The following is a 27,534-nucleotide window of genomic DNA, read 5'->3' as shown; positions in this document are numbered from 1 at the left end:
GGGTATTTACAATTTTGTTATGGTCAGTTCTCATTCTAGGACTACCTGACCAAGGCAGTTCCCTGATGGACAACTCAGACTCCTGGCAATGTGAAAAATATTGAGAAATCTATGAAAATGTATTTATTGTTCATTTTTCTTAGGAGGTGATGCAAAGTTGCTGCTGGTGTTGTGTGTTTCCCCCAGCCAGAAGTACTTAACGGAGTCACTGCAAACTCTTGGATTTGGATCTCGTGCATGTCAAGTTCAGAGAGGACAACCCAAGAAAAGAAATCAGCCGGTGCTGAGCAAATCTAAATAAGATATAATATTACTGTGGATTAAAGCATTATTAATGAGTTCCTCAAGCTAAATTGGCTTTTGTCATAAAAATGTAAACTACCAGTTAAAATAAGCAGTTCTTAATGCAGTATTGGCAAGCTATACACTTACTGAGCAATATCTTTCTTCCAAGAATAACTGCACATATCAACAAAGAGCTAACATATAGGTCCTTGAGTTTACTTGTTCTTCTTTTGAGGAAGAATAGTGGGATGATAGTCTTCTAGGATGCAAATCTTTCAGGATAGCAAAAGGAAACCCCTTCTCCCAATGAGATCTCAATGTTGCTAGTTATGAAATCTGAGCAATGGGACTGTTCCAGACACTTCTGTAATACATAGTGGTGGCATCCTGCATCCTTGCCAGTGATGCCATCACCATTCTGCAGGCTTAAGTTATGTCACAAGATTTCAGTGAATAAAACAATAATAAAAACTTAATAGAAAAGCAGTAAGGATAAAAGTGAAAAGCATGAGATTAAAATAATTATTTCTCATTTAATTAATTAGATTAAAACAGTTAAAATACCTGGTAGAATAAAAAGTATCTTTGCCTAAAAGACTCCAGGGTAAATATCAGGCAGGCCTGTAAGTAGGAATTCACCCACTAAGCTGTAGCTAAATTATTATTGACTTTGGGAAGTGATATCCTGAAAAGATTTTCTTCTTTAACAAGGTTCCTGTCACTTACATGTGTAATCATAGGAATGCTTATTTGAAAATAAGAAAAGATGGCCAGAATCATATTTCTTGTCCAGGGCAGTGTAAATGCAATGGCATAAACTGCAGTAGCAAATTGCCACTAATTAAAAGGTCATTACTTGTATTCCTATCACATGCCACTTGCTTCATTTGGCATACATTGAGGAACAGACGTGGCAAGTCATTAACTAGCAGCATTTTGCTGCTTTGATTTGTGCCTCTACACTTACCCAGTGTGAATAACCAATAGGATTCTGGCTATTAAAGAAAGTGAGATGTACTTCTCAGTAAATATGCAGAAACCCATAAGAGATTTGTACTTTGGACCTCCTGTGACTAAACCAAAATAAAATAAATTCTACAAAATAAACCAGTATATGAAAGTTTGTTTTGTAAGTGATATAGAATTCAGTTTTCCAAGATTTTGAACATACAGAGTTAAAGGAAGGCTTTTGACCTACTGTTTGGCCTACTGTTAATATTTCTCCAGGTGAAGGTAGATGCTATCTGCCAAATGCCTGGAGCACAGAATAAGGGAACAAACAATTTGGTACATTTTGTGGATAACAGATCTGTAAATAGTTATGGCCTGGGCTTTACAATAATGTGACACTAATAGAGTTTGTAAAATAGAGCAGTATTTGCTTACTTATTTACTTACTGTACTTACTTATTTAACTTTTATACTGCCCATCTGGATGCAAGGCCACTCTGGGCGGTTTACAGCATACAGTACTAAAACAATAACACCAAAAATACCAAACATAATGGTTATACAACAATCAAAATAAAAATTATAGTATACAGTCAGTAATATATAAAAAAGAGAGATCAGAATAAACCTAAATATAATTAATTAAACAGTAGGGAATGAGCCCTAATAACCCACTGTATATCCAGAGGGGGCAAGTATAGAATCTGGTGGATGGAAAACATGTATTGAATGGAGGTAGGAGTTGGGCCAAAATAAAGTAGCATGGGGAGGTTTGTGTGTGAATGTGTGTTTTGGAGCCTGCTGATGGAGAAAATTCCAGCTGGCTAAATATGCTGAAAGGTATCTGATCTCACTTTTTGCTTAATTTTTTGGTGGTCTAAATATAAGTATCACCTATTCCTGCATTGGTATGCTCAGTTCGTATATAGTAACTGTTATTCCAAACCTGATTATTTCAATGTTCTGAAAACCCTCTAGTCATTCAGCTGCCCTAAGCAGAGGGCATCTAGTTCCCAGCCTTGGGTAACCCAGGTGTTCTTGCACTGCAGCTCCCAAGAAGCGTTCACCATTATCTGTGCTGGCTGGGGTTTCTAGCAGTTTCAGTCCAAGTATACCTGGGTTATCCTAGGTTGGGAACAACTGGTCTAGACATATTGTTAATCTCAAATGTACAGCAGCTGTATTTTGTGCAGAAAATCAGAGATGGAGATTAGTTCCTTAAACACCCACATGCTGCTCAGACACTGCAATTATGTGAGTCTATCACCCTGTTTAAACTAAAGTAAGAAAATCTGTTCTGTAATTAGAAGCCCTGTTTTTCTACCCCTCCTTGGCAGTTGGCACAGACAAATAAACATTTAGCTCTTTTTTTCCAAACTGAGAACAAATAATTAAAGTTTAGCTTGAAAAGAATTTTCTTCTCCCCCAAGTTTCTGAAAGACTCACATTTGACTATAGTTTCTTATATGCAATTTTGTTTTATCGAGTTTCCTTAATCTGATATAAGTATATAACTTCCTTCTGAATAAGCAAAATTGAATGCAGGCTAGTAGAAGTTGCTTCATGACATAATATTTTTCTCCCTATAGACAGTTCTGGCCCTTCTCAGGAATACATTGGAAGGGTAAAAAATTGCTGTTGTCTTTGATATATTATGTGTTTATTTATTTATTTATGATATTTATATCATAAGATCTCAGGAGAGACTACAACCAAGGAAATTTAAAACAAATGAAAATAGTTTAAAACATTAAAAAAACCAATTTAAAAAATTCAAAACATCTTACATATGTGTCTGATGGGACTGAGTTCACTTTTTTGCATTTGTCTACATGACAGTGTGAATTGTATAAGCCTGTTCTACGAGAACAAATAGCCTTGATATTTATGCAATATAAAATTCGTCCCTCTAGAATCAGAATATATGATCCTCTAATCACACAAGAAAATTTAAGTGTTACTGATAACCATCCACGTTATTGGTATATTTATTTTACACACAGCCTGTCCTCTTTCCAACCCTACAAAGTAGACTGGAAATGATGACTGACCCAAGCTGAGCTATACAGCTGTGCCTGATTTGATCCCAGTTGTCCTTGATCTAAGGCTACCATTTCATTCTTTTATCCTAACAATAGAATGCGTGAACTTGATCCCATCCTGGTGAGCTCTACTTCTGTAGCACTGTCCAAGGAACTAACCATTGCATCCTCCTTTAAGGACCTTCCCTATTGAGCAGAAGGGAAGTCAAAGACAACACAAATTTACAGTTGGACAAAATAGGTAATCTGCCTAGGCTCTGTCTGGCACCTTTGTTGTACATGGTGACTTAGGGCATGGTATGCAGATAATAGGACAGCAAGAAAATAAATCTGAGCAATGTTAAAGATTAAGAATGATTCAGTGTTATTCAGCGGGGTTTTAATAATATCTCATTTGCTTAATGTGCGGTTTTAATACTCTGGAGGCGCATGATTCACTATGGTTTTCTTTTGTGATCCCAGCTCCACCAGATGCAAGAGGGAGTTCATTGGTAGGTCTCTACAAGGAGATTTAAGTTGCAGTTTGCCCATCCAGAAGTCTGGTGCTTGCAGCAGTCCAAGTCTCTTAACCTTCCTGAGCATAAATATTTACCCAGAAATTGTATAGCATGCTCCAATTGGAATTTCACCCTTCAACATGTACCAGCTGCTGCATTATGCAAGGAGCTGTATGTGGTATGGTCTCTGACCTTTTGGAATGTTCAAATTACAATGACATGACTGTGCACTGCAGTGGTAAGGAATGGCCATACATCTTGCCTCTCCCCTAAAATTAAAGTATGCTGTACTTGCAAACAGGGAAATTTTGTGTACACACTGTCTGAAGAGGCTATGGGAGAATTATAACCTTTTACACACATGAGAAGACACCAGATAGTTGTGCATGCTTAGAATTGGAGGAGAAATAGGCAAAATTTCAGATCCTTTCTAGGTAGAAAAGGGGTAGGCATGTTTCTCTACTTGGAGAGTACTTTCGTTCAACAGAGGTACACCATATATTTTGTGTGCCCCTATAAGCTTATTGTGTCGATCAGCACTGTTGCTTCTAGCTGTAACAGTTCAAGAGAAAAGCTTCATTATACACTGTCTCCTTAAATGTCTGGAGGTTTATGACAGTCTGCCATTATTCCTAATTCACACTCTGAACTGCTAAAATGACTGCTTTGAAGGGTGGGAGTGGAGAATACACAAAGAGATACAACAACTCTCTGTGCTGGATGTCTGTCTCAGTTTGGCTGTGTGCAGCTTTGATATCTTGGTGTGAACAATCAAATAAGATATGCCACCTAGCCCTTTTAACCATGTCAGCTGTGCACCTGTTTTTGTCCGGGGATAAAAGGCTTAGACTTTTTTCCAACTAGATCATTACCTACAGCATCTGTTCTGCTTCACCTATTTCATTTTCTAATGTGACTGGAAAAACTACCATGTCTGCAAACTGGACAATATTTTTTTTGTATTGACAACAGGCCATCATTTTGCCTCCTCTATTCGTGATTATATTGGATCAAACTGATAGCTCAACTAGAGGAGATCTACTGAATCAATTGTTCAGTTGAGAACCATCATCTGTAGAGACCCCATTCATCCAATGAGTCTACTCTAGTTGGAATAGCAACAGGATTCAAGTCATTTCCTTGAGAAGATTCCAGTGGTTCTTGTGGAGAGTAAACTAACTTCCATTGTTGTGAGGCAATGCTTGATGGATCCTCACCTGATGGAGGTGGAGGCGGGACTTTGTAATATCTACCAGAGCAGGAAAGCATTGTGCTGGGAGACATCTGCTCATTTAACATCATTTGCCACCACTTGCCACGAAGAACTGTGGCCTGCTGGACACCCCCCTCCTGCAGGACTAGGCTCTCCATTTGCTAACCTATGAGACAACTGTTTTGCAGCCCTAGTGTCCACCTGCTTTTCCCCCAGATTGTTTTTATCCACAGTTTCAAAATATTGTTATGTTTTTAATTTGAAAAAAAAATGTTATAGCTTAATGGCTGAAAATCTGTTGCTTAGCAAAAAGCCAAATTGTAACTGTCAGTCTGTTCCTAGTAAACAAACTGACCCTGCTATGATTCTTGAGGGCGCATGCACACACTGGCTTGATGCATCTGTGTGCACGCCTCAAAAATTGAAGCAGGGACAGTTTGTTTGTCGAGGAGGAAGAGACCAAGAGTTGATTTGGCTTACACTAAGCAACAGGATTTCAGCTATTATTTTTATTACTGAGCTTGTTTAAACTATTCGGAATTGCCAGAGGGGCTTAGTCTAGATTGAAGTCCCATTACCTTAAGAAAAACAGTGGGTTAACTGTATATCATCCTTAGGAATATTTATGGAAATTTTGAGATGTGCTGGACCCAATCAGAAATAGTGTTCAAGCAAAACAAGCCACATTATGAACAGTGAGGTGCTAGTACAGGCTCTTCTCTAGAACAAAGAAAGCAAGCTTGTGCAATTAAGTGAGGACTTAGTTTGAGAAACAGAGGTGTACCCCATTATATGGTACACACTGTCAAAATTATCAGTCCCAGAGTTCCTTGTACAGTGGACCCTTGACTTACAGACTTTTTGAGTTAGAGACTTCTCTGGCTGCAAAATTTAGGTTTGACTTGCAGCCTGAGAATTGACTTACAGACCAGAAAAAAACCAAAATGGAACAAAAACAGCCTGTTACGGGATTAATCGGTTTTCAATGCACTGTAGGTCAATGGAGACTTGACATACAGACTTTTTGACCTGCAGCCACCATTCCAATACGGATTAATTCCGTAAATCAAGGGTCCACTGTATATGGATAGGTTGGATGACAATGCATCACAGTGTGAAACATTGATCCAAGGAACAGTGGGAGCCAGTGCTACAAATCCAGTTTGCAAGGTTAAACCCATATGCATGTACAGTCACGGCCAAAAATATTGGCAACCTTGCAATTCTGTCAGAAAATGCAACCCTTCTCTCAGAAAATTGTTGCAGTTGCAAATGTTTTGGTACTCATGTGTTCCTTTCTTTGGTTTTTGTTGGAACAACACACAAACACGCACACAAAACAGAGAAGAAAAGTTAAATCTGATACAATTCCACACAGAAACCCAAAAATGAACTCGCCAAAATTATTGGCACCCTGTCTAAATTGTAAGAAATAATTGTTTTTCAAGCATGTGATCCTCCTTTAATTTGTATTTAGACACACCTGTTACAAGTAATCAGAGTTCCAACCAGTTAAGATGGAGAAAAGTTGACTCAACCTTTGTGCTGTGTGTGACACTTAGCATGGAGAAAAGAATGAAGTGTAAAGAGTTGTCTATGGATTTGAAAGAAAAAATGGTGGAAAAACAGTGACAATCTCAAGGCTATAATTTCATCTCCAGAGTTCTTAATGTTCCCGTGTCCACTGTGCGCAATATCATCAAGAGATTTACAGTACATGGCACTGTAGCTAACCTCCCTGGACGTGGACGGAAGAGCAAAATTACTAAAAAAATTACAACAAAGGGTTGTTCGAATGGTGGCTACAGGACCCAGAATAACTTCCCAACAAATTCAAGCTGATCTGTAGACACAGAGTACAACAGTGTCAGTTTGCACTATCTGTTGCCATCTGAATGAAAAGGGACACTGGTAGGAGACCCAGGAGGACACCACTGCTGAGACAAAGACATAAAAAAGCAAGACTGGAGTATGCCAAGATCTAACCTGAAAATAAGTCATAGTATAATTTTTCAGGATGGTCATAATATAAGCCCTACCCCAAAAATAAGCCCAAGTTAAGCGAAACCCCTCCCTCCACCATTGTGCAGCAACCAGAAGATGATCACATGACTGTATTTGAATAAATGTAGATTGTTGTATATGGGAAAAAACATCCCCCGAAAATAAGCCCTAATGCGTTTTTTGAAGCAAAAATTAATATAAGACCCTGTCTTATTTTCGGGGAAACACCGTAGTTCTCTTTCACACACACACATATGCCAGCACATAGCGTTCTGCTAGGGGTGGTTATAAAAACAAACAAGGCAGCCAGAAGTGAAGAAAATGAAATAAAAGACACTAAAAGATACTGTTCCTTAAGTTTGCAAACCAGACAAAGCCTTTCTACAGTCCTATTGAAGTAGTACATTTAAATTACAAAAAAATGGGGAATGGGAATATTCAGTTAAAAAAAAACTTTGCAAGAACTTTCTTCAGGCTGAATACTATACTAAATAAAAATATCAAGCATGCTATGGCTCTGAGAGCCTCTAACAGAAATAGCTAATGGGGGACACAATGTATTTCAGAAATATTTTTTAAAAAAATTATTACAGAAATAAATAAAATCTACTGTTCCTAACTTGAGATTTTCTGTTGTGTTGATGGATGGGGATCCATAGTGTTATGGAGTTGGAAGTGAACTTGAGGTTATTTGAGCCCAATCTCTTGCTGAAGCAGAAAACTTACAGCTAAAGAATCCCTAACATATGGCCATCTAACCTCTGTTTAAACCTCTTCAATAAAGGAAAGCTTAGCCTATTCTCAAGTTTTCCATTTCATTGTTGAACAAGCTCTTACTATCCAGAAATTCTTCCTAAAGTTTAGTCAGAATGTGACAGTTCTTCAGGTATCTGAAAATAGGTATTATACACAGTTTTTTCTTCTTCTGCGTACCCAGCTATCTCAAGTGTTCTGCATAGGCTTGGCTTCCTCGCCCTATCTCTGTCACTCTCCTTTGGATGTATTCCAGCTTTTGAAATTCTCCTTTAAGCAGCACTCAGAACTGAATACAATTCTCCAGGCAAGGTCTGGCCAAAGCAGAATTGTAACTTATATTACAAATTTCTTCAAAAAGAATGCTGCCTCTTGAAACATGAATTCAGACATTGGTGTTTTTATTTTCATAGCTAAAAGAACATTCACACATTATTTGCATGATACGTTCACATTCCTCTTTTCTGCCACAAGAAACTTACAACCCTGCTGCACCCTATCAATATGTAGCTGTGAAACCGCCAATAGGAGATTTATTAGCAGAGTAGCAGGCAAGCAGACACTGACCATGTGCAGTTGAACATGTCTTAATTTGAAGCTACATCATCATTCGTTTAGTCGTGTCCGACTCTTTGTGTCCCCATGGACCAGAGCATGCCAGGCCCTCCTATCTTCCACTGCCTCCCATAGTTGTGTCAAATTCATGTTGGTTACTTTGCAGACACTGTCCAGACATCTCAATTTGAAGGTACAGTGGAAAGAAAATGTGCATGAAAATCTTGCTCATCTGAAAAAGCAGTATTAAAGATAAAAGGCAGATGATCTGTAACAGCTGTAGCAAGTTAACCTATGAGGAGGTTGAAAATCTGTAGTGCAGACATACTAGTTTTGTAGCATTTTAACCTTGCTATGAATTTTAGGTGAATTTTGTAAAAAAAAAAAAAACAACCAAAAAATGAAATCAGGCATATCTGGAACTTCATTGTGCTTTCCAGTAGGCTTTATTAACACTGGGCTGTAGGAAAGAAACCAGAGATTTTCCTACAGTCCTCACGGCTGAAGGTGATTTGATGTAATTCAATTACAGTGCAATTCAACTGAAGAAGATACAAGTCTGCATGGAGAAGAGTAGACAAAGGAACAACAACCTCTTCAGGACTGTGAAATTATCTTTCAGCATCTCTAATTTGTGCTCACTTAAATCCATACTGATTTGAATGCTAATGTAACCTCCTTCCTTTTCACATTCTCTTCTTGATTATCTTCATTCTAGGAGAGAAAAAAGGAGATTTTCTGCCTTTGCTCTCCAGAAGGGAGGGGGAAGCTGTGGCTTCCTGCCATCTCTACTTTAGGGTATGAGTACCCAGTAGAGAAAATGCACCTGGTAAGTCAGGGTTCTTAGGTGAGTTTGCTTTAGCTGACCACACAGGAGTCAGAAGAGAGAAAGAGAAGGAAATCGACAATCAGTTTTATTCGCAGCTTATTAAAGTAGCTCTGCTGTGGTTATTAGGAGGCACAGTTAAAGCTACCGAAACAAGCTGCAAACAAGGCTGACTGGTAATTTCCTTCTCTCTGCTGACTCGTTAGTCACCCTTTTGGTCAACAGATGCCCTGGGACAATGGCACCAAGCCTTAAAAAGAAGAAATAGAATGGGAAAGGAAGAGAAGAGGAAAACAAGCAGACCAAGTCTTCAGGTTTAGGGAGAAAAAGATTCAAATGGTAACCAGTTTTCTCTCTGCCCTTCTTCTCAATTCTGCTATAGCTAGGTGGAATTACTTGAAATATAACTGCAACAAACCCATCCACATTGGCTCAAGTGATCATACTGCATGAATCAATGTGAATGCATTCACTGCAAAAAGAGAAAGAGTAGAAGGCCCAGGAGTGGAGGGGAAAAATTTAGATTAGAGGGGAAAACTCTGGGTTGATCACATTGACGTGTGTCATGCAGACAATGGAAAACTGTCCAAATGCCAGAGCATTTCCCATATTATTTACCAATGTAGTTGTCCCCTAGGTTAGCCAGAACTAGGATTCCTCTTGCCATTCCTATGTCAATGTATTTATCTAATAAACCCTAGCTGTCTCATTTTTAGAGCTAAAAAGGGTAGACATGCTTTCTTTCTGAAGGAGAAAGTGTTCTCTGACAACCATTGTTTTGCATGAGCTGAATCTATAAATCACCATGACTGCTACTTGCTCTGCTAGCACAAATGAGGGCGGGTTATGTTCTCAAAGGGATTTGATGCATTTATATGTCCAGTTTCGCCTTTTTCCCTGGGAAGCTGGGCTGAGGGTGAAGGCCAGGTATGTTTGAATGGATGTTTTGCTGAGGTTTTCTTTTTTTTTTTCCTGGGCTTTCTTTTTGTCTCCTCACCACATGGCCTGGGGGTGGGGCCTAGGGGGTGGGACGTTCTGCTTTAAAAGAGTGTGTCCCAGGACCCTGGACCCTTTTCCCTGGGAAGCTGGGCTGAGGGTGAAGGCCGGGTATGTTTGAATGGATCTCTGGCCTTAATATGGTAAATAGGAAAGCCAATTAGATTTGCATAAGCCTGGGAGGCAGGAAAGTTTTAAGGGTCAGATCATACTTTCACACTATTAAAAAGCAGGCCGGGTAGGTGGGGCTCATCAGGCACGGAAGGCAGCCCATCTAGGAGAAGGAAAACTCCGATTTCAAACCTCCACTGCCTTGTGGCTATATCCACTCATGGAAAAGGCTTCAGGAGTTAACCTAGAGGCAAAATCCAGAGCTGGAGTCCCGAAGGCAGCTCGTGTCATTCTGCCAACTCCTGCAACGTTGATGGAACCAGTTGTATTGGCTCTTACCTTTCCATTGGACCATTTCAGCAATGTGGAGAAGGGGGATCTGCTGCTTGGGTAACAGCCTATCCTCCATATTACTTTACCTGAGCTTCATGCTCTGGAGAGGACACTCCTCGATTCAGAGCATGTTACCATAGTCTCTCTAGGATGCCTATATATGTCCAGTTTCACTAAACAGCCCAGTTTATGTAGCTGAATACAAAACGAAATAAATGGGAAAAATAAACTAGCATAGTGAATCTTGGTTACATGTAGGAAGCCAAGGACAAAAGTCTAAGCAGAATTCTCAGGGCTTGGGGAGTCTTAATCAAGCAACACTTGCTATATGGAGCAAATGTTATGAAGCAGCCAAGTATTTCTCCAAATCCCTGGGGCTTTGGCTAGCTTGCAGCCTGAGAGAGCTGAAGCTCTCTAAGGGGTTCCCAGGAGAGATGCTGACGATAATGTAGAACTAGACCTTGGTAAATGTTTCTTTGCTTATTAGTGATGTGAATGAATATTGTCTGATCTGATTTGTATCCAAATATTTGCTGTATATATCATGACTATCCTGTCCCAAACAGATATGGAAGTGGCCTGAACCAGTTTGTTCTTGGGTTTCAGCAGACATTTGCATGCACTTGTACACTTCTGGACTGAGGGTGAGACTATGTAGGGAAGAACACCAGTTTAAACTTTTTTGCTCTGAAGTTTTTCAAGCCAGTCCCTGGTAGTTTTTTCTGGCAAAATCGCTGTACTCATCCACACATAGCAATATGATTAATTATGCGGCTGCACTTACCAGTTAGTTCAATTTCTACGGAGATCACAGTCCCACCCTGTTAATGCCATCCTATTAATACTTCTCCTTCATCCCTCCACCTTAATCCGTCCTCTCAGGAAACAGCAGGTGCTTACTGGAGAGGAATTATCATACTGTAATACCACACCCCACTGAAGAGGTCACTGTCAACATCACAGTAGGACATACCTCCAACTGCTCCTTTGGACAAGACTGGTGATAACTAGAGATGGGCACGAACTGCCAGTCAAGCAAGCAATAAGTAAATAAACAGGAAAATTACAGCACATAGTCAATATACCTTAGTACAGTGGTCCCCAACCTTGGGACTCCAGATGTTTTTGAACTACAACTCCCAGAAGCCTTCACCACCATCCTGCTCGCCAGGATTTCTGGGAGTTGAAATCCAAGAACCTCTGGAGGCCCAAGGTTGGGGACCACTGCCTTAGTAGGTCGGCTGAGAAATAGAGTCCTTTCAGCCATCCCCAGGGGAAATTTTGCACTCCATATCTGACCCTGCATTTTTGTTCGAACGGCACTTTTTTAACCATGAAAATGTTTAGCATACCATATGACTGACTTTCTGCCCTATCCATCTCAGAGGACTGGTCTACGAAACCCCTCTTCCCATGATCAGGGTAGAATGCCACTTTGTGTGGGACAGAGGCCTGGTTTAGTGAAGCTCAGGGAAACTAGCCCTCCAACATAGGAAGCTGGTCTGCCCCCAGACCAGGTAGGCCAGCAATCCAGCTGGTTAGAGGCCACCAGGTGCTACATCTTCCTCATCTATGGTGCAGATCATAGCATGGAATGCTACATTTCAAAAGGAACTCATTTTTGACAGGCAGGCTGGCATTATAGTTGTTGTAGCCCCGTTTGAAAAGGCAATTTCTTGCACTCTGTGTGTGTTGTTAACATGTTACATTGTCTTTACCACTTTGCCAGGGAAATCCTGATATTGCAACTTGAAAACAGAAAAGACAGTATTCCCTTTTCATAGAGGATTTATAGCATAATGGCACAAGCTTGAAAAAAGGCCTTTTGAAATATCTTTTAAAAGTAACTTTTGAAAGTAACTAAATTGTGTTACACTGATAAAGTAACATTGTAATAGTTTGTTGCATTGATTTTGACTGTCAGGACCGAATCTCCCTAAAGAGCATGGATCCTTCGGTCAGGGAATTCCTCAGCCACAAATCTACCACCTTTATGCTGGGGCAAGTCCTCGACCTCCAGCAGTGTGTAGCCTTTGGCCTAGTATAAGCCTGACCTTAAAAGAACACTTTACTTTTACCCAGTACTTTGCAAGTACAGACAGATGGGTTTGTAGTTCCTTAGAACTCACAACAGCTGAGTTAATTAGGACTTATCTGGTAGCTAGTCAATGGCCGTTACCACTCCTCTGGATTTAGCCAAACCCTGCTGATTCCAAGAGACAATCCTTGTTGAAGAATTTTATGATTAATTGTTTATTAAGAAAATATATAGTTCCACAGAAACAGTTTGTTTTTGCTCAAGCATGGCATAAAGAACATGTTCAAAAGAATACACTGTTAAAGACAACTAATTCCCATTAAAAATAACAAACACTAAACTGGGATAAAGTGGGCTAGACCCATCTCCTTCTTTCTCTTTACTTACATTCTTTCTCCTTCAAGCCACATACTCAAACCATCAAGTTCTCTCTCTCTCTCTCTCTCTCTCCATTATCATGGAATTGAGCCTTTCCCACATAACCCATCGTCCATTTTCTACATTACTCAGACCTCCTTCTTCTTGACCATAAACCAAACAACTCAAAGAGGCGTAACCATTCCACCCATAATTCTCATGAAGATGCAGGTGTTTTAGCTCCATTCCAGTTAGGAAGGAATTGGTGGGTCTGTGTGCTCTGGGCCTCTCCATCCTTGCACCCTAATCAGTTTCTCACTGTACCAGGCTCGCTGTAAGAAAAACAACCTATTTGCCTTTCTCACATTCCCATGTCTTCCATTCACTTTTAAAACCTAACAGACTCCATTTTCTCTCTTCTTCATTGACTACAATTCCCATTTTCCTTTATTCTCAGACCACAAGTCTCATTCTCTCAGTCTCATGACATTGGCATGTAACTTAATTATACTCTAGTTATTCCCAAAAGAGCAGCTAGTTGCATTTAATTATGTTACTTGCAATTAGCTACTTCAAAGCAGTAATATTTCCAAGCTGGTTTTGTTCCATATCTGTATAAACACTGGGTAACAGAAGCACAAATGTTTCTGCTTATGCTGCCTTGCCTTGTGGCCAGAAGGTCCCATTTCCATGTATTGTTCCTAATAAAAAGGAAATTATTATTCTACCTATTTCTGTTGAGTGCTGACTTGAGAACACGGCCTATTGAAGCACAGAAGTTTGAGTAAGTACTCCAGCCTTGGGACCCACAGAAAACCATAACATATTACAGTATTTAGTGTTAGAAACTGGCATGGTTCCCATTTTAGTCCCTCGGTTGTGCTCAAGGGATTAGCAATCAGCCCTGATCCCCAGTTCCTCTGTGTTTTCTCATCTCTCAGAATGATTAAGGGATGGAATGGAATTTTTAAAAGAAACGTTGGATGCCTCTTGGAAGCCTTCCCCTCTTCTGTCTTGTACATTGCAAGGTTCTGAGTTCCTCTGTGATTCTCAGGCCAATAAAGCTATGTAGAAACATTTCCTATTCGAACAGGAAGGAAGCATTTCCCCCTTAAAACCTGTGACTCATTCTAAAGCTTTTTTTTTTTCTTGGCTGATTCTCCTTCACTGGCTTCTTTCTCTATTTATCCGTCTCTTTTTTCCAGGTTGCTATGGATATTTGTGATAGTGGATAATTTTTTTAACTAGCAAAAGGGAGAGGTATAGGATTGCACCCCACTGTATAACACCAATGCAATTATTAAATTTGCCGATGATACGACAGTGGTGGGGCTCATAAATAAGAACAATGAGTCTGCTTATAGAAAGGAAGTACAAAGGTTGATACTTTGGTGTAAAGAAAATCATCTCACACTTAACATCAAAAAAACTAAAGAACTCATAATTGATTTTAAGGAGGAAGAGAAATGTACATTTACCACTGTACATAAACGGTGAGGAAGTAGAGAGAGTTGGTAGTTTTAAATTTCTGGGTACTTACATCTCAGAGGACCTCTCATGGACTATAAATGCCAACATGCTAATGAAGAAGGCACAGAAGAGGCTGTATTTCCTGAGAATGCTCGGCAAGTTAAATTTATCTCAGCATTTACTTCTGTCCTACTATCGTAGCACCATTGAGAGTGTCCTAACCAGTGGTGGGATTCAAATAAATCAACAACAGGTTCTATGTCCTAATGATAAATAAATAAATAAATATAAATGAATGAATGAATGAATGAATGAATGAATGAATGAATGAATGAATGAATGAATGAATGAATGCCCAGGACATTTAAAAAAAAAGGTACCACATAAGCAACAGTCTTATGTGGTACCTTTAACTTGAAAAAAATCATAGTAAAATGAGCATGGTTGGGTGTTTGACTGAAGCGGTCTCACCCCAAAACTTTTTCCCTCTGTGTCCTGCCCTCATGCCTTGTCAATCCCCCCCCTCTCTGCCTCAAGGCCATGAGCTTTCCTCCAGTGATGTCAAGGACTCATCCTCCCCCCCTCTTTCCCCCAGTGAAGCCTCTGCTCTTTCCAGGGCTTTATCTCTCTCACCCACACCCCACCTCAGACGGCTCAGTGTGGCGCAGGAAGGGAGGCAGCTAATTGTGCCCCCTCCCCCTGCTCGTTGCTGGTCACCTCCTCCTTCATTCATCTCAGGCCAGCAAACGGTTCTAAAAACCAATAGTACATTTAGGAATCGGTTCTATAGAATAGGTGCGAACCTGCTGAATCCCACCTCTGGTCCTAACCTATGGCATTCTGGCATGGTTTGGGAGTAGCTCTGTAGCAGACAAAAAAGCTCTACAGAGAACCATTAAAATTGCCCAGAATATCATCGGGCTCCAGCTACCAACCCTGGATGACATCTTCACATCCCGCTGTCTAAGGAAGTCACACAGCATCCTGAGAGACTCTTCCCATCCTGCTTATAACTTTTTTGAACTGTTGCTGTCTGGCAGAAGATATAGAACAATTAAGACTTGGACCACACGTTTTCTGAATAGTTTTTATCCCAGAGCTATAATTGCACTTAATAATGAGCTTAAAGACCACCAGCAGTGAATAATTAGTTGGACTGTGTTACTTGGCCTGCGGTGTAGATGTTTGTATTTTTAGTGGGGGACTTTTAGTGGGTGGGGAGTGTTTGGGGAATTTTATGTGTGTGCATGTGTCTGGTCTCTGGGTGTCTGTGAATTTCGTTATATGGGTATACTTTGTATATACTTACAATGACAATAAATTATTATTATTATTATTATTATTATTATTATTATTATTATTATTATTATTATTATTATTATTATTATTATTATTATTATAATATTGTGGCAGCAGTGGTTAAATGTATTGAGAAAGAGTAAGAAAATCCAGGTTCATGTCCCCAGTGAGCTAGGAAACTCACTATGTGATCTTAATCCAGTCATACTCTTTCATTTTACTCTACCTCGCAGGATTGCTACGTGGATGAGGAGGAGAGGAGGAGAGTGACGTGTACCACCTTGAGGCATAGGAGGAAGGTGAGATGTAAACTTAACAAACAAGTATTATACCAGATTAATATACTAGACAAACAACAATACAGGTGTTTACTTTCAGTTAATATTTAGAATATGTTGATCACTTAGATTTTGTGACTGCCCAGTAGCTATCACTTATGCTCTGGATAACATGTTGCTGGGAAGAGTACTAATCTAGTTTCTCAGTCTTAGATTTCTGGGTACAAACTGTTAAAATGGAAAGAAAATTAAACTGGATTGATTCTTTGTTTATCAGTTCTAAGCTTTGGATCCAGCTTTCAATTATTACTTTTTTTTTGTTGTCATCGGATTTTGCTACTTCATGGAGAGAGGAGCGCTTTCTTCCACATTGGCACATTTATCCTTTCAAAACTGCATCATCACAGGAAGGTGTTCATCTGTGAATTAGGAGATACAGATCAAAATATTACAGGCTACATTTTTATTGCATAGATACCAACAGAATGGGGAATAATTGGGCATGCAGAGTTTTGGGATTTTATCCAATGGAAGCCCCAGCGAGCATGGCGAAGGATAACAGATTATGGAGGTTATAGTCTGAAACTTCTTCATGGGAGAGGGGAAATGTTGTCCACCCCATCACATATGCGAGCACATACAGTACCCTTATGTACATGATTGTGCAAGGAAAGAGCAAGGACCACCCACAGACAGCTATTAGCAATTTTTTCAGAGCCATGTTTTCCTTGCACTCCACAATCACTCCAGTGGAGCTCTGGATGCCTCTCTGTGCCACTGCTTGGTGTACACTAATATTTCTGTAGAGCTGCATACCCACCTACATGATTAAGTAGAGAAGGAGAATGGCTGGTCACTTATTTAAGCCAAATGAACCAAAGGGTAACAAATAAAGAAACAGAAAAGCTAGAATGGTCTTATCATCAATTTTTTTCTTTGTTTGTTGTGTTGCTGCATAAGAGAACCTTGGCTGACTATTGAAGTGGAACTGTGATGGCTGATTCAAAGGAGAGGACTGTGGCATTTTAAGCAGTTACTGGCTCTGTGAAATGTAGCGTTTCACTGATTCCATGGTATTGCCTCGGTGAGAAATGCAGTCTTCGATCTTCTCCGCTACACTGAGATCTCAGATGAGACGTAACTTCTGCTCTCACTTTCCACTTGAGTAGAAAGTGTGTGTATGTAGGGGCTCATGTATTTTGTCATGGCTGAAATCTTCTCTCCTGAAATAAGTCCCAGGCCCCAGACTCCCCAGCATCTGTGGCTGCTTAGGAATGGGCTTTCCTTCTTTCACCAGTGGGAGTTGGGAAAGGGAGATAAAGGCAACGTGTGAATGGAGGAAGCTGATAGGTGCTGAAGGAAGCATAATTTAGTTTGGAATAGCCAGTGGACACATTGCAGCTGCTCAGCAAATGTCGTGTGCATCGACGCTTCCAAAAAGAACCCAGATCCGCGTGGTTCAAGATAAAATAAGTTTATGAGCTTTGACTAATAGCACAGAAGGAAGATTTCTAGCACATGAATTTTCCCATTGCCAAAGTGATGTAACTTTTACCTGCCAAAATTATCCTTTTAGTATGAGAGTGAAAGGCCAAACGCTACCCGTACCTGACAGGAGAGCACTCATTTTATTAGCTGGGATGCAAATTATTAAATCAGGTGTTCTCTCCACCACAGTAACCACTACCATCACCACCACAGAATTAGTTTCTAACTCAAGGTCAGGATTAGTCTAAACTGATTTAAAATGCACACCTTTTCTTTTCTTTCTGCTTTTCTGACTAGATACATTTAAAAAGTAATTACAAATGAAATAATCCAGTGGAATAATACATGCAACTGAGTGATACCTGAGGTACCTCTTCAAGCTTTATCAGACAGCTAACAACATGATAGTTCACAGCCAGATCATACAGCTATTCTGGAGTTTTTACAGCATGCTGCCTGGAGAAGTTGTGGTTGGGAGGGACCTTTTTGGGCTGAGGTGATTGCCAATAGTTTCTTCCCTGTCTCTGAATTCAGGTACAACCCTACCTCTCCACTCTGTCTCTTTTTCCCTTTCTTGAGTCTGTTGAAGTCTCTTTCTGAAAGCAGTAATGGCTCTCAGTTTGCTGTTGATCTGTAAGTAAAGAAAACGGTTTTTATTCTTTCTACTATTCATGTCTCAGATTGAATGATTAAGTTTATAAGTACCAGTTAATGAGAAAAGGGGTGGACTGCTCAGGGGAACTTGAAGCTACTCTGCTTTGTGAATCCTTGCACTTCTGCTGCTCAGCTAAAGAAATTTAAACAAAAATTCAAAACCCTGCAACAGCTATTGGAGCAGTAACAGGTTTTTTTTAAAGAGTCACAAATGAAGAATTCTGTGGCCATGACTTTCAAGATTGCAATTCTGGAACTGCACGTGACCTTATGGCTTTAACAGAAGGCTTGTGTGTGGAAATAAGTGATGGTTTTCTTGCCATAAAGATTATTGGTGGAGAAACTGTTTCATTTCCAGATGCCGTGCCAGTGCAAATGCAGTTTCAGTTCACCCACTGGTGCTGCTCTCACCTCCTTCCCTCCCTCCTCCTGCCCATTCCAAATATATCCTTTGAAATCATGGAGAAAACATGCGTCGCTTATACCGCTTGATGCAATAGGATTTGGCCAAGATAGTTCTATCTCCAGACTGCGATTACCAGCAGAATGTGATGTGGCAGCGAGCAGCTGGATCCAATCTTGCTTTAAAGTATTTGCACTACAAGTAATCTCCAGTACATAAAACAGCTCTTTCTAATTTACGTCAAAGCAAAACCACTTCCACAATCCAAGCTAAATAAGTGCTGAAAAATAAGGTATTGTTCCTGGCCCATGAAGAGAAGGCTGTACAGTTGTTAGGCAACAATGGTTCCCTTTGCTAGATTTTGGTTCAGACCAAAAGCCTCTGTATGGAAATGTGTTCCTCTCAACAAGGGTGGCCATGAGGCTTCCATTTCAGTGTACAGTGCGAGGACTGGAACTGGAATTTATGCTTCCAAAAAGAGCATCTTTAGGGACATTTGTTTTATAAATATTGGGTAACCTCTCTTGATTGTCATTATTGGAATAAATGTGGAATATTATTTATTTATTTTTTTTTAAAAAAAGAATATGTCCATAGCCCTCATGGAAGTGGAGGAAAGCTTAGAATGAAATATTAGTAGGTTTGATGTCATTGAGAGGGTCAAAATAAGAACAACTTACCCGTACCAGTAGTTCATCCAGTGTTCATCTGTGTACCCACACTAATGGGCCGTGTGTTTGCACAGAGAGTCTTCTGGAAAGTTCCAATAGTAGAGAAGTGTTTCAGTGAGGAACCCACCTGATCCACACAACACATATGCATCCATGCTCTGCAATCTGTTTTTTTGTTGTGGTCTCTCGGCCTCCGATAAATGAGTGTCTGGCAAGCTGACTCACCAGATGCGTCTGTAGCACCAGGAACTAACTATACAACCAAAGGAAACATCTCTCCTCAGCTTGACATCCAGTCTGATGAGATCACTAAGTGTCAAGGGCTGTGACCATGTGGCTGCCCAGAAACAACAAACTTCAGAAGGACACTTCAGAAATTCAAGGACCAAGAGATCAGCCAGTGGATAGGCAGCTAGGGAAATGGCAGAAAATATCCACATTGCAAATCTTTGTGAAGACACTGAAAGGCCTTTGTTTTTGTCACCCTAAGAGACAAACAGGTGACTTGTGAAATGGTACCTGTACGCTTTTTGGAAAGTGAAAGCTCAGCAAAATCTAAGGAGCAGAATGAAATGTCAAGAGGCGTAAAAGGATCTAGAAATAAGGTAGGTACGACTTGGTTTTGAAGTGAATAGATATACGGCACCACCTTTGGTAGAAACAAAATATCTGTCCCAAGCACAGTCTTATCCCTGTCAAATGTTAGCGGGGTCAGTGGTCTGTTATTGGTTTGTAGCTGGGAACTGGTCTGATGGTAATCTTGTCCAGCATTGGGGCAATTTCATCCTGTACCAGTGGAGGAAAAAGGTGAGGACCTGAAGACTCCTGTAGGGGAGAAGATTATGAATAGAGATGGGGGGGTATTCGTATACAAAAAATGAATATCACCCCACAGGTTCAGATAACAAGGGTCCGCCCTCCCCGGGACGAGACCGACCACTCACCTGTCCACCACTGCCGAAGGCTCAGCGATCCCTTTCTGTCACTCCAGAGCTCACGATGGATTAGCCACTCTTTGACCTGGCAGAGAGGCCCATCATCCTGCCTCCCGCCAGGAGTGGCTAATCCAACATGAGTTCCAGAGTGATAGGAAGAGATTGCAGACAGGTGAGTGGTTGATCTGGCCCCAGGGGGCCGGACCCTCATTATCTGCATCTCTAATATGAAACCAAATAGCATATTTAAGGAGCACTATTGAAAGTGTTTGACATGGCAACAGATGAGTTTCATGTCTGCCTTAGGAAGGAACTATCCTTTGATGACTGTAACCAAGGAGGTATGGAACAGATATTTCTGATCTGCTTGATTAGACTCGTTCAATGAATTTTCCTATTTTCACAGCCCCTGCTTCATGAAACCTTTTCCAATAAAGCACGCTAAGGTTAAGTGCACCTCTCTAAGGCAGTACAGATACTCAGTGTGGCCATTGTAAAGCACAATTTTTCCTCAGCTGGAGATGCAGAGGTTATTTGGTATTCTCTCTGTTTATTACACTTAGTAGAGGGTGCCTTAAAAAAAAGCACTTGTCCCCTAAAGTCTTGCAGTTTCCATGAAGTGTAGAAATCTACTTCTGCTCTTCTTGCTGCAGAGAGAAACTTACCAAGACACATGTATGTATACTGAAATTCCTCTGAAGGTTTGGATTTTTAGGCTAAAGCAACCAGCATTCAAGCTGTGAGCATTCCTTGCCAAATTCTGGTAAGTGTAGTAAAAAAAAATGATTTTTAAAGAATTCAGGTAATTCCCTTTATAGTTAGCAAAGCATCAGGTACAAACAACAGCTGTACAGAGAAAGCATGAGAGAATAGCTTAAATTTCAGGAGCCCACCCCTTTTCACAGTGACTAACATTTTATATGTTAAAAATCAATCTGGAAGCATTTTAAGTTTTCTTTTTTAATTTACTTCCAGTTACTGTCTATGATTACTGTCGATAGAAAAGACCCCCTCCCCAATATGGATGCATATTGCAAGCAGAGTGGATATGCCAGCATATAATTAATAAGTATATGCCACTGAGTCAGTTCTGACTTATGGCAATTCTTTTCAGGGTTTCTACATAGAGAGTACTCAGAAGTGTTTTACCGTTCCCTTCTTCTTGGGGCACCTGGGGCTGTGCAGCTTGCCCAAGGTCACAAAGTGTAGCTCTTCCAGGATGCACTGTAAGAAATTTAACTCCCAGCCTCTGGCTCCACAGCCAGATAATTTACACATTGAGCTATCCAGCCAACATACAGCATCCAAAATTGCCACTAGAGATAGGCAATAAGTCATCTGCACCACACATTCCTTTCCCCCACCACCCTTGCCAGCACCTCCACTCACCAATTTAGCACATGCTACTCCATCTCTCCCTGTCGCGTGATCTTCCAGTCGAGGCAGGAGCCCAAACTTCCCTTCTCCACTTCCTCCAGTAGCTGGTTACTCAGATCAAGAGGTGGGGCAGGGATTTATGCAGCACTGCCTTTGAGTGGCCAGCTGCTGGAGGAGGTGGAGAAGGGAAGTCCAGGCTCCTGCCCTGACCGGAAGATCGCACGAGGTGGGACAGAGCAGTGCACATTGGCTGGTGAGTGGAGGTGCCAAAGAAGAGGGTGGGGGAAAGGAACATAGCGCAGTTGTGCTGCCATACAGACAAAGGGGAACAAAGTATTTCATGCCCATCTCTAATTGCCACACACTATTTAAAGCTGACAACTTGACCTGCAAAGGGACTATGGAACAAGGGAAACTGTTGGCACCACAATAGACAATAGGAAGCAACTCATTAGACTAGTCTTCCTCAACCTGGTGCCCTCCAGATGTATTGCATTGCAACCACCACTATACCCATACAGTATGCCCACTGGGTACCTCTGGGAGGCACAGGGTTGTAGGATGCTATGGAAGAGCACAGACAGCTTTAAATATTCAGTTACAAGAGAAATGAACCTTCCTTTTGACTTCTTATTCTGCCCTTTCTTCAAAACATCTGGCAAAAATTCCAGTGTTCAAGTGGTTTTTGTTTATGTGTTTTTGGTAGGATCTGTAATTATAAACAAAGAGCAGGAAGAGAAAATGAGGACCAGCAACAGAAAATGGGCCCAATTTTTTTTTTAAAAAAAGCTCTTAAAATTGTGAGCTATTTAGCAGTAGCTCACAGCCAATAATAATAGATGTTGGGGGGCATGCAGACTGAAAGGAAAACACAGTAAAATGGCTGTGGCAGTAACATTTCATAGAAAGCAGTAGCTTGGGGAAAACAAGAAGTGATTTATTATAGCCCATGACCAGAAGAAATCACATAGAGCCACGCCATTGTCCCAACAAGTCAACAGCTGCATCTATCCTATGATGGTAATTCTTTGTGTTTTATGTAGAGCAAAGATAGACGATCTTTGTGTTCCAGGCAATTTTTGACCACAATTCCCACCAGCCCTTAGCCAGCGTAGGGTTCTAAATTCCAATACTTGAGCCAATCTGTGTGGTTACTCTCATTTCACATAACTTCTGCTAGTCACAGGTGGCAGGTCTACATAGCACAATGAGCCTCCCCCCCGCCCCGAACACTGGAAATTTTATTCAATAATTTCTATGGGTTTTCAGATTTCACCAGATACTAGTTATATAACCTGAAGTGTATCCTCACAACCATAAAAACAGGGGCTTGTTGAGAGATTCTAAAATAATAAATAGGGGCATGCACCAGCTTTGGAAAAAAGTGTCCAAATGAGATGCAACTGGGATATTTCTATGGTACTAGAGCAGATACAAAGTGGTTCAAGACACTCAGGTCCTTAAGGTACACATTGCTGAAATTTGTTTGGCAATATACTTGCGTCTGTTGTTTTCATTTTTGAAGGTGATGCTCGTCTCTTATGAGAGAAGGGAAATGCTGACAAGACATTCAGTGCTATCATTATTTTTTGTATTGTTTTCATATCATGAATTACAAAGCTGATTTGGGAGCTTTATGGCATCTTTAAAACTAAAAAAACCCAATTAACATAAACCTCTGAGGATTATCATCTACTCCTCCATGACGTTAGGGAAATGTGGGTAATGAATCAATCACAGCTCACATTAAATAAATATGTATGGTAAGTCTTAAAGATATCACAAGATTCGCTTTCTGTTATTCCAGAAGATAGTGTATATAGCTAACTTGACTATTTGACTATAGTAATTGCTAAAGGTTCTACATGACTCCTTTTTTAATCTGTTGGAACACGCTAACATTTCTGAGTTTGAAAATTTCACTATTCCATGAAGTAGAACAAGGCCAGTTTGAAAAAGACTTCTCTGCTCTTCCCAGGGTTGAAACGGAAGTCTATATGTTACATCTGTACCAGCACTGAAAGAGTTACACCGTTATTACTACCAATAAAGTCCTGTTATTTCCAGAAACTTTCAGAGGTCATCATGGGGGACTAGGCTCTAAGACATTACAAGCGAAAGTTACTGGCACAGGAAGCAGACAGCATTAAACAATTTAAAGGCATTCTGGTGCCTTTGTGGTCTCTAATGAGGATTGATCACTCATGTCAGAAAAAGAGCCTATTTGTCTCAAGGGAGGACAGATAGTTGAGTAAGCCCAAATCACAACAGAGCTATTATAATGATTGAAATATGCCTCCCAGAACATATCAGAAGATTAAAAGAGAATGAGCTTGCAACTGAGGAGATGTTTCTGATGTAAAATAAATTGTATTTCCATGGCGCAGCATTTTTAGAGGAGTTTTTAAAAAGCTGCATGGGTAATTTTGAAGTCTGAAATGGTCTGAACCGGCTTAAATCTTAAATCAGAGCACAGTTTGCTGTCCTCTGAAGATGCTGGCCACAGAGACTGGCGAAACGTTAGGAAGAACCACTTTCAGAACACAGCCAAGAAGCCCGAAAAACCCACAACAACCATTAGATCCCGGCCGTGAAAGCCTTCGCGAATACATCGGCTTAAATCTGATTGTGTCTCACCTAGAGCAGGCCCATGGAGTCAATGGAACTAATATATACTGTACATTGTGTTTATAAGTCTTGTGCATTCTATTGATCTACTCTAGTTGGGATCAATCACTGGATTAAGGCCAATATTATTTATTTACTGTTTTTAATCACCTATCTTTCTTTTTAGAAACTTGGGATGATTTTTATAGAAAAATGTGAGCCCTAATAATCCACAGGCGCACACAAGACTCCTCGTTCTTGGGATTCTTCTTCTTGGCAATCCATTCATTTCCAATACCACTGTTATGCCAATAACACCCAGCCCTGCTTTGCTGCCGCCTCTCTCTCCTTTTGCTGCTGGAATATATTAATATTTCCAGTTGCCTGAACAAACTTAATATCCAGGGAAAATTTCATGTTTTCTTCCTCCCTCAGGTGGCAACATCAGTCTCCTCAACAAGTTAAGAGTTTGGGGTGTCAACTCTGATCTTCTTTCTTTAAAATATTAACTTATTTGCTCTAATTAAGGGTTCTGAGGGCAAAATTACAAAAGACATTCATTATGTGTATCTACATCTTTCAAAAAGTAGCTGTGGTCTGCACAAGCAACTGGGGTCCATGGAATGTGGGATTGTTAGATTTCAAACAGTTACGCCATACCCTTGAAAATTTGCCCATTCCCAGCTCCTGTTTGGCATAGGAAACAACCATCCAGGCATGCCAGTAAGTGCTGCCCCCTGTGGTGGGAGCCCCAAAAGCTTTTCACCCACTTTTGCCCAATGCTGTTAATTATAAGGGGAAAAACAAAATGAAATAGAAGTACGTAATCAAGTTGTACCTGTAGAAGGGGTAGCTGTGTTGGTCTGTGCAAGCAATATAGGTAAAAGCAAAATAGAAATAAAAAGCTTTAAAAAGACAAAAACATGGTAGTTAGGATAAATCATTGGATTTAGGTCAAATATTATTTATTTACTGTTTTTAATCACCTATCTTTCTTTTTAGAAACTTGGGATGATTTTTATAGAAAAATGTGAGCCCCAATAATCCACAGGAGCACAGAAGACTCCTCATTCTTGGGATTCTTCAATGTAGGTGAAAGCAAAATAGAAATAAACAGTTTTAAAAAGACAAAAACATGGTAGCGCTTTAAAGACTAACTTTTATATATATATATATATATATATATATATATATATATATATATATATATATATATATATATATATATATATATATATATATATATATATATATATATATATATATATATATATATATATATATATATATATATATATATATATATATATATATATATATATATATATATATATATATATATATATATATATATATATATATATATATATATATATTTATTTATTTATTTATAATTATAACAAAAACAAATCATATACATAAAACATATACACTTACAACACAATAACAGTGTTCCCCACCACCATATACGGGACCTCTTGCCATATTCTTCTTTTTCTTCTTCTTCTCATTCTTCTTCTTCTATTGTCCTCCTCTCCAGAACTGCATAGATTCTTGATTTGGAGCTCTCCCTTTCCCCCTTATTAACACATATTCCAAAAATTTGCCCCATATTACATAAAAATTGTTCTTTTTCAACTCTCCTTTCTTCATCTTTAAATTACAAGTTAATTTATCATTTAATGCTATATTCCATATTTCTTTATACCATTCTTCAATAACTTTTATATTTTTAAAAGCTCACGTTAAAAATATAAAAGTTAGCCTTAAGGTGTCATCACATTTCTCTCTCTCTCTCTTTTCTTTTTATTTCTATTTTGCGTTACCTGTAATAAAAAATCAATTTAATCTGAGAGGAGCAGAGCACTGCCTTAATCTATATGAAGCAGGATGGGATTCTGGTTTTGAAAGAATCAATATTTCCGAAGAGAAGAAATGTCAGGAGTATTAAAGTGAAAGACAGAAGTGAGAGGACCGAATCCCTCTCCTGCAGGGTCAAAGAAAATGAGGATGCCGCTTGCAAGAAACACAGTCACCGTTTCCAGCCATTGTGCCATCTTCCCTGCAGCTCCTTCATACTTAACCCACCTAGTTTAAACTTATTCAGTGATTTAATATTGCTTTCGGCAGTAATTTGTAAGTAAAATGGAAGTACTTATATTAATTGTACTTAATCCAGGAAGCCTTCAACCAGGCTGATCTCCTCCTGGGTTATTTTAGGGTGAGAAATCAGGAAATATTGTCTGATTGAAAACTTCCTGAATAAATGAGGTCAATTAATTTTTTTTTAAAAAGGAAGTTTTAGCCAAAAATAGATGCTGAAAATGATAGGCAAATCCTAAATAAGTGTGAAGAAGGTAGATTAAATACAAAATATCTTCAATTAGGATAGGAAACAGCTGGGAGCCATGCCACTGGCTCTTTCAGTGATATATCATAAAAGAGTTGTTTTGTTTGGTTGGTTATTTATTGGGGTTTTACAAAAATAATATTGCCATGGTTTTAGGGCCTCCACAAAATTGTCTTGATAATTGAGATAACTGACTTGCATGAAAACAATTTTAAAAGGTCTTGATTTAAATAAATACTGTATTTTTTTATAATTTGTGTTTGTACATATATTTTCTGCCTTTCCCCCATTAGACAGTGTAGATGGGTCTTCACTTCCCCATCTTATCCTTACAAAAATATTGTGAAGCAAGGGAGATTCATGATGGCCTAAGGTCACCCAGTGAGTTTTATCACCAGTTGGGGTTGCATTAGCATCAGTTAGGGGTGAACTAAACCATTCTCTACTTGCTCTCCATTTGCCTCTGCCCATAAGGTGCAGAAAATTTAGGATTCAAATCCAGAACAATATAGGTAGCTTCAGTGGAAGGCTGAACTAAAACCAGTTGTCTTTGAATGATGTCTCTTAATTAAGAAGGTAAGAAGCATCAGTGATGTGGAACAAAAAATGATACACATCAGGCTGGGCAGTCATTGTTTGGGGAAGGGATAAATCAAAACTATGAAAAAAGAAAACCTGGAGGTTGGCTAATGGGAAAGAAAAGCTGCCCAAGCAATGCTTATCAACACGCATGTGTGTCTGAGCAACAAAGTAGATGAGTCCTAAGCGAGCTGCCAAACAGCACTCAAGAGTTTTCACTATAGCTCGGATTGCTATTTGCTTGCTTAGTGGGACTCTTGGGGCCTTTCCAAGTGCTGCGGTTTGCCGGAGTGTGTGTCTATGCAACTGTCACTAATCCCTCGCTCTCGTCCGTGGAGACAGCGATGATGGCTCGAGAAGCGATGCTGTTCTTGGCAGGAGTCCCATTCTGCCACACTCACCCAACTCAAAGGAGTCTCTAGAAAAGAACAGTTTGTCCAGCCTCAACAAGCTTATACAGCA

At 39.7% G+C, this 27,534-nt stretch overlaps 1 protein-coding gene across 1 annotated transcript in view; it reads left to right on the top strand.

Moving 5' to 3' along the window:
* KIF25 (kinesin family member 25) overlaps positions 1-2,649 on the top strand; it is a 61,749-nt gene extending 59,100 nt beyond the window's left edge. Inside the window, exon 15 of the mRNA XM_020808241.3 lies at positions 144-2,649. Within this exon, the coding sequence (XP_020663900.3) occupies positions 144-301 (158 nt within the window). The 3' untranslated portion in view covers positions 302-2,649. The remainder of the gene's footprint in view (positions 1-143) is intronic.
* The last annotated feature ends 24,885 nt before the right edge of the window (positions 2,650-27,534 follow it).

This window comes from Pogona vitticeps, chromosome 1, assembly GCF_051106095.1.
Source record: "Pogona vitticeps strain Pit_001003342236 chromosome 1, PviZW2.1, whole genome shotgun sequence".
NCBI lineage: Eukaryota > Metazoa > Chordata > Lepidosauria > Squamata > Agamidae > Pogona > Pogona vitticeps.
Note: the sequence above shows the minus strand (reverse complement) of the source record. Positions and strands in the feature narration are given on the sequence as shown.